Below are 11,190 nucleotides of genomic sequence, written 5' to 3' on the forward strand. Positions count from 1 at the left end.
ATTTATAGATTAACAAATTCATTTGAAAACACATTTATTAATGCCTTTTTTTTATTGTGCAATGAGTTATTAATCAATTAAATGCTTTATTACTATTTAGGTGACTCTGGTGGTCCTCCATACTGCAGTTGATAAATTGTGAGAGATGGAGGGAGATGATGCATCCTATTGACACACACACACACACACACACACACACACACACACAGAGAGAGAGACCACAAATCCTTTGACAACGTGACGTCCTATAGGCTGGACTCGTGGGGCGTAAAAGAGAAAACCCTCGTGTGGAGATGTGAGACTGTGATGTCTCAGTGTGTGCATGGACATGTGGGTATCCTCGCCATCAATGGAGATGTTTGGTAACTGTGGAGAGCCACATGGGATCTGTACTTCACCAGGTGTGTTTGGAAATTAGCCGGGGGCTCGTGGTGCAACTCCACCTCCACTTCTATCCATCACCCATGAACTTTCCGGTCGTCCTCGCGCCGCTGCACCCTTCTCCTCACGGACAATGAAGACTTCTCGCAGGTGCAGGAGCTTTCTGTCGGTCAGCTTGAACTTCTTCGCCCTGTTCTTCTCCATCACCGCGTTCATCACGACGTACTGGTGCGTGGGCACGCAGAGAGTACCCAAGCCAAAGTGCAGCAAGCTGCGGACGCACCAGTGCATCGACTACGGAGTGAACGAGACCGACCCGAACAAGGTGGTGTACAGCTGGGAGACCGGAGACGACCGCTTCCTCTTCAGACAGTTCCACACCGGCATCTGGTACTCCTGCGAGGAGAACATCCACGATGAAAGTAAGAGGAGGAGAAGGTGTGTGTGTGTGTGTGTGTGTGTGTGGCTACTTTATACCTCACCATGAGACACTGTAACTTGATGACATTCACTGCTTATTATATGACATATTATTATATGGGATATGATATATCCATGTCCTAATTGTGGCAGGCAGGGCAAGGCAGCTTTATTTGTAGAGCACATTTCAGCAACAAGGCAATTCAAAGTGCTTTACATAAACATTCAAGAACATTTCGACAAAGTGCAAAAGATCATTAAGACATAATTAAAACAGTTATAAAAACATAAAAACATTAAAGATTAATAACACACAAGAGTAAAAGCTCTAGTGCAGTATAAGATCATTATCTGGTTTAATTAAAGGCAGCAGCAAACAGGAACGTTTTAAGCTTTGATTTAAAGGAACTGAGAGTTGGAGTTGGTCCTGCAGGTTTCTGGGAGCTTGATCCAGATATTTGGTGCATAACAACTGAACACTGCTTCTTCATGTTTAGTTCTGAATCTGGGGACACTAAGCAGACCTGATCCAGATGACCTGAGAGGTCTGGATGGTTCTTAACGTAGCAGAAGATCAGTAATGTATTTTGGCCCTAAACCGTTTAGTGCTTTGTAAACCAGCAGCAGTATTTTGAAATCAATTCTCTGAGAGACAGGGAGCCAATGTTGTGCAATGGTTGATGGTACTTTTGGGATTAAGTGACTGTTATTGCAGGATAACTTCCCTGGTCTGTCCAGTGAAGTAGTTTTTAATGATGAAATGATGAAAAAAAGAAGCCTTTATGTTGGAAAACTGTGTTTTCTCATGATTTCAAATTCTTTTACCTTTATTTTGATACCATTGATTTAAAAATCTATCTAAAAAAACTAATTTGGGGCTGTTATAACAGTTTTTGGGAGCATCTAATTTTCCCTCATATTTCACTCCATCCTTTTCCATATCTTTTGATTAGGGACTCAAATAGTTGGATCGGGTATCGTTGACAATTCAGTTCAATTCTATGTTCCTATACATTATGTAATGGAATTTGAATTCCTGTTCAAATTTTAAATAGAATTGTTGTTGCATTAAAAAGGTTTACACTTGAATTATAATTCCTGTTAATTTAGAAGATTTTTTTTACCAAGTTGCTGGTGCAGGATTTATTATTTTATTAATATCAATTCAGTTAAATTATATCTATGGATTTATTTGTCACATTTTGTTTTACAAAATTAGAAAAGCAATATTGAAGTCAAGTCTGATGTTGCTGTACACATAACAGAATAATCCCAGTCACTTCCACACCGGTATCGGTCCGGTACTCGGTATCGGCCGATACGTAAAGCCCAGGTATCGCTATCGTTGTCGGGACTGAAAAAGTCTGATCGGTGCATCCCTAGTTTTGATTGTTACAGAATAGATCATCATTGTCATCATCACAGTTTACTCAGACAGACAGCAGGCATAACCAGCGGCTCACCATTCACATTTAAAAAAAAAAAAAAACACTTATAAACAAATTGAAAATCATTTCATTCATCATTTTAACTCCCTCATTTGTCATAATGGGGCTCTCTGTTCTGTTCTGTTCGCTCAATTCAGAGATTAGATCAGATTAGTCGCTCTCTTTGACTTAGTCCCTTTCATGACAATTTCAGGATAATCGCCTTCCATTTATATCAGTCTGCTTATATGTGGCATGAAATGCAGAGCAAACAGCAGCACGTGGGAGGTTCAGCCTGAAGTTAATAAAAAAAAAGGAGAGCAGGATGGCACTCACTTCAGATTCAGTATTGTACTCGGGCCGAGGCTTTAAGTGGGCGGCTGCACAGCACTCGATAGGGGCAGAATGTGATTGCACTAGGGCTGACCCGAATGCTTCGAAGCTTCGACCGTGGCCATGGTATTCAAACTCCAAATCACTATTCAAATGCTTAGCTTTTTAAATCTTTTTTTATTTTTTTACATATAAGTATGTAATAATAATGTATGAATCCCAAAATAGCCCATGCAATAAGGAATAATCCAACATTATTCATCTTTAACATGAATTATTATTAGTTATTCTCAGACGTATATCGTATATCTGTTTGTTGTGTGCAGAGGTGTGTGTGTGTACAGTAATGCGGCAGTGGCGCTGTCCCGGGCCCTGAAACGGGGGAGATGGAGACAGACAGAAGAACATGTCAGTCTGCCGTGCTGCTCCGCGAAGCTTCGAATACCTTCGAATATTGCTCACCGAAGCTTCAAAGCCCAAAAAATGGTATTCGGGACAGCCCTAGATTGCGCAAGCTTCATTTGTTCACTAGGAAAGCAATTTGGTCACATTGGAGTAAAGTAATTGAATAACAAAGGGCTCAAGGGGTAGAATGAGTTGCCAAGGTAACATGCGTCAGAAGAAGGTGTGAAAAGTTCAGGTCAAAGGTGGGATCAGGCCAGATTAGTCTTCTGTGGTTCGTTCACTGCAACATGAGAAACACCATTCCGCCTATACCTAATCATAATGTGCTCGTCATTCATCTGTTTATGACGCTCAAGACTAGAATTGAACCAGAGATTACTCAAGAAGGAATTCCTAGCACATCTCATCAAGTGGCTGTACGATGGGGTGTGGTGGGGGGGGGGGCTGAGACAGCTTGAGTTAATAAGGATTATGTAACAGGGGCCTTGATGAGTTTTTCCTCAAAACAGCTGTTGCCACCCTCCTTCTACCTGATTAAAGTGTTACATTTACAACAAATCCAGCGACACGCTCCGCTCGACAGATGACAGAAGGAAAACATCACATCTGCAGGAATGTGCCGTGTCAAGGGTCATTTTATTTTACATCCCATTTGTTAAATTGACACGGACTCTTATTACTGTACGTCTCACATTGTGTTTAAGTTTGCGTGTAATTACCATGCATCTGTTTTTTCTTCAGAATTATTCCTCTATTCTATTCTGTTATTGTAATTCTATGCAAAGTACCTGTTATTCAAAAGGACAAGAGCCAGATGTTGAGCGGCGTTGCCAACACACCAGCTGGTGACACTGAATCAGAAGCCCAAAAAGCTGCATTTCTGACATATGCCTCTTATTCAAAATACTGTTTATTCATTTTGGAACTTATGAACTCTGTTTGCTGTGTGGTCATCGGGCAGGAGGTCATACTCTGTCTAAGCCGATCCAGCTAAACACACCTGGACAGAAATTGTGAATTAAACACAGATGAGAACTTGGACTGAGGCGTGTGTCAGCTCAGTACTAAGAGCATTTATTTATTGAGTTTAGTTTAATCCCAAACCGCTCCCCTCTGACCTTTTCAACAACTCGCATGTTCTCCAAACTCTTCCACAAACAGGGTACTCACTAATTTCTGAACTGCCACATAGTGAATTCAACATAAGGTATTGGCTAAAGCTGCCACTGCTACTGTGCTGTACTAAGTCATGACAGTATGTTGTTTTTTTCTGTTCTAGGTGAGATGTGCAGAAGCTTCATCGACTTGGCCCCTCCATCAGAGAAAGGTGAGTGTCCCAAAAGGACTCCCGTGAAACAGTTACTGTTTAGTGGAGAATATTCCATTTCTGCTAATAGATCCCCCGAAATGTTACACGACGATCCTTTAAGTTGATTCTTTAGACAATGACAGTAAAGTACAGTCTCCAAAGGCAAAACCGTAACACCCGCATGAGCAGCGCAGGGTGGCTACCTCGCTGAAATGCTGCGTTTCTCACACGTATGGCGTCCACACCGGCGGCGTCTCTGCTGCTGCCAGCCCTTTCTTTCTACATAGAGTTTGCCTTTCATAATGTCCATTTCATTTCATTATAAATATCATATTTATTTTAGACAGAAAAAGGTTAAGAAGTGTGTGCTCATTTGTAAATATTGTAATTTAGTAATATAATAAATATAGTAATAACCCACATTAAAACCTGGTATTTTATTCATTCATGGAGCCCTGCAAGCCACTGTATCTCTACAACACTGTCCTGTAAATATTTCAGAATAAAAGCCTTGTTTTATTAACAAATTAAGGAATTCCGTCCACAGAAAAAAATGCTTCAGGGCTTCTACTTTGAAACGGAAGCAGGAAGTGTTGATTTAAAAATAAATCTTTACTTGTTTCATGTCTGTGACATAGTCTACAGATATCTAGACATTGAAACTGTAGTGATGTTGCTGGTATGATGTCAATATACGGTCAAACGATCACTTTCACTGGCTGTTGCTGCTGTGAAACCCTCGTGGTAAAAATAGGCGAGACCTCGAATCTCCAAAAGTGAGCGCTGCTCACTCGGACAGCGTGGCTGCTCTAAACCTGTTAACGTGAACGCTGAAATAAAAAACAGCAGGTTCCGCAGCCGGCACGCACTGCTCATGCAAGCAGTGTGTCCCGGCCGTAACAGTGAAGTTAAATACACATTTTCTAAATAATTTGACCTATTGATGAAGGTATGATATCAACAGTTATCCACTGAGCTATGGAGGGCGATTGTTACCCTATACACAATACTTACACTTATACCTATAAGTACTTACATCATGTTTGGTCTGCTTCTCTAACTCTCAAGTTCCCAAATTCACTAAGCACTTAACTTTAATTTTGGGCATTGCCCTTTTAATATGAAACCATGGGGACACAGAGCATTCACATTCACATTCACACATTTGGTGTTGACTTTTAGGATTTTCAGCTGTGTTGATGCTGTCATTGGAGAAATACGCACTTCCCGCCTCTCTGCGAAGCAATTGAATAGGAAGAAAGACGAGAGGGAGACTGCAATGGAGATGCAATCACGCTTGGCTTGATTCATTGGAAAGCTGAGTAGGATTTGGAGTGGACTCGAGAGCTCTGACATCAGCTGAAAATCAGCAGCGTACCAGTGCGGACATGTTAACATCAGCCCCTATTAGCTCGCCCAAGGAACCACTGAGATGTTGGATTAGATCTAATTTGTCCACTAGTCCAAAAGATATCAGTGTTTTAAGACTAGTATTAAAAAAATGATTCACAGTTATTATCAGCCATAAACAGCAGCCCATTTCAAAGGACATGCATGAAACAACTACACTGTGTACTCAGGCTGACTACGGATATAAGTTATATCACACCATGATATAAAATGTTAATATTTGATGTTATTGTAATCAAATGTGCCCATTTTGCAGGGATGCTGTGGCTGTCGCTGGTTTCTGAGATGTTGTACATTGTCCTGCTGGTGGTGGGCTTCAGCCTCATGTGTATAGACCTGGTCCACTCCAGCAACGTCATCGATGGACTCAAGCTCAATGCCTTTGCTGCCGTCTTCACCGTGCTCTCCGGTAGTTACACGTTATTTCTTATTAACTGAGAGGCTTTGAGTGTTTTGTTTTTAGTGCCTGTGATGCACTTTAGTCACATGTTTGTGATTCCACTTTCCACACAACTTGATAAAAGATATGCACAACATAATATATCTCATCATGTGGTAATCAGGGCATGATAAACTCTGGATGAGGATTTAAGCCTATCAAGATTAGCATCTCATTATTTTGTTTACATGCATATTTGTGTGGCTCAACTATACATCCGTACTTGTGGAAACAAATCATCCTATTTCTGAGGAATTCTATTTTGCATATTTTTGTATTTGAACCACATGTTGTCTGTATTATTCCAGGTCTTCTTGGCATGGTGGCTCATGTGATGTACACACAGGTCTTCCAGGTCACCGTCAGCCTCGGCCCACCTGACTGGAGGCCCTACAACTGGGACTACGGCTGGTCCTTCTGGTAGGACTCCACAGTCACACAGTAGAAGTCAAAGATCGTACTATGTTTGCTCATCAATATCATATGACGCACCGCTCTATAAATAAAGTTTAAGTCAACTCCATTAGGAGATTAGATGAGGGATTCCATTTTTCCATGTAGCAGCCCCAAATAGTTGATCGTAGCTCTGCTCTCACCTCTCCCCAGCATCACTGTCTCTAATGAAAAAAGCCCAAAGCTCTCATGTTATGGCAGGATTAGGCTTTGGTGTCCAAAGCCCCAACACAGGCGCGATTGGAATTGCATAAGGGGATGATATTTCACTCCTTTACAATATGCACATTATGCTGAAAATTTGTTTTAGAGGCTAAACAATTCTTGACCTTTGGTGGGCATTAGCCACCCCTCGTGAAAAGTACACGAGACGATGATTTGATTGTCCGATCTCACATGTGGCACGGCATGCTTGAGGGGAGCGGAAGGACTTACAAGTGATTGATGCTAATCTCCGCAAACAACAAAATATTGAGGGAAAAATGTCTAAATGCAATTTGAATTGTGTCCCGACACGGGTGCTCACCATTTTTCATCACAAACGGCAGAGTCACCACATGTGCTGAATTACAAAGTGAATTTTTTCTTTTCTTTTTGCTCTGTTGTTTTTATCAGCATGGCCTGGGCGTCCTTCACCTGCTGCATGGGCGCATCAGTCACCACCCTCAACTCCTACACAAAGACCGTCATCGAGTTCAGGCACAAACGCAAGACCTTCGAGCAAAGCATCCGAGAGGAGCACGCGCGGGAGGCTTTCGGATATTTCCAGGAATGCTCCCTGCACTCCATCTCCAAATCTGTAGAGGTTTATTCCAGCCAGAGCCTGAAAAGTGGCAGGAAAACTCCCATACCTGTGGACTCTCTGGACCTGACTGACATTGCAACATCTTTGGGAGAAGAGCAGTGCTGAACCAGACAGGACAGGAGGTGGTGGCATTCCTCTCAGTATGGCAACTTGATGGATGGAAGACTTGTTGTCCACATGTGGTCTGCATTCAGTACGGGATGAACAGCTAACAGGATTTCAGGCTGTATCATGAGCTTCACCTGATTCATTTTAACACTGCCTTAAATGTGGGTGTGTTGTTGACGTTGGGAGCTTCAAACCAGCTGACAACTGAAAAAAGTGGACATGAGCTAATCTCATGGATGAAGGTGTTGTCTCTGTTTATGTAACCTACCACAATGTAGATTTAAGAGAAAATGTGAAGTATACCCATATAAATAGAGCGAGGGCCTCTCAGATGCTAATAGCCTTATTAAACATGTTTCAGTCAATCAATAAATCAATGCAAAGACAGGGTGACAGTTGGTCACTGGTTAACTGGTTTTCATTCATTGTGAAATAAAGCCACAAAGACTTGCTGCAAATTATGTGTCTATTCTGCCTACATATATAAATTATAAATGATATGTGAAGTGTAAGTGTGCAGAATTCTTGTACACAGAATGCTGGATAATTTTTCTGTTGGATGTTCACAATCAGTTACTTTCATCGTCTCATGAAGCCCAAACGAGCATTTGCAAACACACTTCTCATCATGTCAGGAAAAACTGCAGAGAAACTTATAACACAGTGCTTTGTAGCATTCAAGTTTATATGAACTCTTGTAATTAGTATAGTGTCACACATTTCCAGTACAGTATGTAATTCACAACCTATGTTCTATTTATTCCGCCACATTTTTTGGCATTCCTTCAACATATTTCCTGCTACTTCACCATCTTCTTACAGTTTAAAGCCAACAATGCAGTGCAGTGGCTTTGCTATTCAACAAACCTTGAAATATTCCACATCTCATTCATTCATACATTATTGATATTATTCAACTTTTAAAGCCAGCAATCCAGTGGCAGCATCAGCCTTTCAACATCTAGCATTCACACGGCAATTTCTTCAGAAATTACCTTCCTAGAAGTTATTGGTCCTTTAGAGAAAGTAATGTCGGTCTGGTTTCAGAGGGTAGGAGGAAAATGTAATTTCCTGAATATACTGTACATTTTACAGTTTTCTATGATACTACGTATGAACTTTGTAATTTCATATTTTTTTCACACTTTTTTAATATGGTAGTTATACTGGCAAAATTATTTATTGTCTGAGGCAAGTCATATGTTTAGGATAATCTTTTTTATGCTTCAGTCTAAGACAAGTTTTTCTTTCGGGAGACCATAAAAGCAACCTTGACCTTGAATACTACTTATCTCGTCTCCAGACCTGGTATTTTGTTATATGCCAGAGCGTCACAGCTGTAGCTGAATAAAGAGAAATACAGTAGTTTTTCCTCATGCAAGGATGTGAGAGCCTCTGGGCTGCTGACTTCATAGCAGTGACCTTGGTTTGGGAAAGTGTATTTCAGAGCAGTCTAACGTAAGATGATTCTCATGAGCCACAGTGTGACTCAATGACCCAAAAATAAAACACATCAAAGTAAACGCCAGCATGAGCATGTGCAACAAGATTATTTCAAATAAATAAAAAAAACAGCTGATGCATTTAAGATATTGAAAAAAGGTGGATAGCATGCAGTATAGGTCTGAAATTAAAAGCTTTATTTGGGGGGTTTTATGGGCATGGTTGCCTTATTTCAGTGGTGCAAAGTAACTAAGAACATTTAATCAAGGACTGTGCTCAAGTACAATTTTAAGGTATTCATACTGTACTTCGGTATTTCTTTTTTATCCTACTTTATAATTCTACTCGACTGCATTTAAGAGGGAAATATTTTATTTTTTACTCAACGGCATTTATTTGATAGTTGTAGTTATGTTGCAGATTCGGATTAGTAATTCTAAAATATAACAAACAAATTAACAAATTATATATAGATTACACATATTATATAAAGCCTCATCCACACTGGGAACGTCAGGAGCGCGTGGCAGCTGCAGGATGCCAGTAGAAATACATCCATAAGCCCTGACAGTAGTGCAGACTAGTCTTGTGTGAGACTGCTCTCTAGTGACAAAAAATAGACTTGCATTCAGGTGCTGCCGTATGATTTTAAATAAATGCAATTACTTTGTTCATCAGGGGCCCTAAAAGCTGCAGATTTATTGTGTGTCAATTTCTTTTTGGTAATTTAACTAATTGAAACAAATTGAAGAGTACAGATTGTGTATAACAAGTTCTTCCCTATCGCGTTGTGTTATAGTTTCCAGATTGCCATAGAAACCACAGTCATGTGAGCATCAGTTAATCTAACTGTGACTCAACTGTAACATGATACAAAGATTAGTTTGTGGTGGTCACATGACTTACTTAGAAAGACAAAATAAATATTTTAAATGAAAATGTAAGTCTAGACATTTATTTTTTTTTTATTCCATTTTTTTAATTTTTTTATTGCTAATTTAAAATGTACCGGAAGAAACCTGAGCACCTGGAGTAAACCCACACATAAACATCCTGCTACTTTCTAATCTGAGGTTTAAGATGTTCCGAAAGTCTGTATTTTGGCTCCCCCTTACCTGCAGAGACGTAATTGGCCTCTTCACCACAAGTGAAACCCAACCCTCCAAAGATTGTATCGTTTGCAGTCTGTTCTGCATTCTTCACTGCAGCATCATGTGCATCCCCTCTCTGCTCCTGCAGTCTGACACGTTTTTCAGCTGCCAAGGAGACATTGAAGTTATGTAATTCTCTGGCCTTTACAGCCTTGAGAGTGGTGGTGGTTGCCTGTTGCTTCTTTAAGGGCGCCAGATTGTCAAAAATCTGACCTGTCATGAGCTCCCTGCACCTCTCTGCTTTTGCAGTCGTTTTTAGGAACAAACTTCAACTTGCAGCATCACGTTTCTCCCTTTTCTGCTCCTGCAGTCTGGCACATTTTTCAGCTGCCGTGGAGACATTAAAGTTATGCATATCAATTCTGGTTTTTTTTCTGTCAAACTTGACAGAAACAAAATCAAACTCATCAAACCAGTCTTGGTTAGTCTTTACACTGTTCCACCAATCACTCTGGTTTCGGTCGAAATAAACCCTTAATTCATTGCATTAGATGTGAACAGAAACAGCCATTATGCTCTCCTAAAAGGAACCAGACTCCATTGAAAAACACAGTAATTTCAAATTTGTTCCTATTGGTACATCCATCCATCCATCCATGACTTTGACAAACACCCAGTGTGTCAATAAGTCACAATGTAGTATTTTCAATGACAAGTGCCATAAATGGCAACATGATCTGTTCTGCATTCTTCACTACAGCATCATGTGCATCCCCTCTCTGCTCCTGCAGTCTGACATGTTTTTCAGCTGCCAGGGAGACGTATTTAGCTTATTTAACATAAAAAAAGCCGTTGCAGTGTATGAATGCAGGAAGAAGACCCCCAGACACCTATGGAAGTTTTTATTGGACTTTATTAGTTGTAATCCACAGAAGACATTCCACAAATGTGTACCATGATTTTTCCAAATATTTCACTATCCACAAACATGTATTTTTTGGTTTTGTGTTGTGTAAAGTCACATCCACAAAAATACAGGGCGATTTGCAAATACGCACAACTTACTCTGTAAATACGTATTTTAAGGTTTACATGTAAAGTGATATCTACACATTTGTGCATCTGTTTCGCATTTGCAGATCGCTTCCTGTGGATTTATGGGCCAC

The 11,190-nt window shown here is 40.4% G+C and overlaps 1 protein-coding gene across 1 annotated transcript; it reads left to right on the forward strand.

Annotated features, from left to right (window-relative positions):
* Positions 1 to 205: 205 nt before the first annotated feature.
* Positions 206 to 8,239, forward strand: LOC141765276 (germ cell-specific gene 1-like protein). Its single transcript, XM_074631336.1, has 5 exons — positions 206 to 803; positions 4,246 to 4,293; positions 5,942 to 6,094; positions 6,433 to 6,544; positions 7,193 to 8,239. The coding sequence occupies exons 1-5, from the start codon at positions 515 to 517 to the stop codon at positions 7,485 to 7,487; spliced, it is 897 nt and encodes a 298-aa protein (XP_074487437.1). The 5' UTR covers positions 206 to 514; the 3' UTR covers positions 7,488 to 8,239.
* The last annotated feature ends 2,951 nt before the right edge of the window (positions 8,240 to 11,190 follow it).

This window comes from Sebastes fasciatus, chromosome 3 (genome assembly GCF_043250625.1).
Source record: "Sebastes fasciatus isolate fSebFas1 chromosome 3, fSebFas1.pri, whole genome shotgun sequence".
In the NCBI taxonomy this organism is placed as follows: Eukaryota; Metazoa; Chordata; class Actinopteri; order Perciformes; family Sebastidae; genus Sebastes; species Sebastes fasciatus.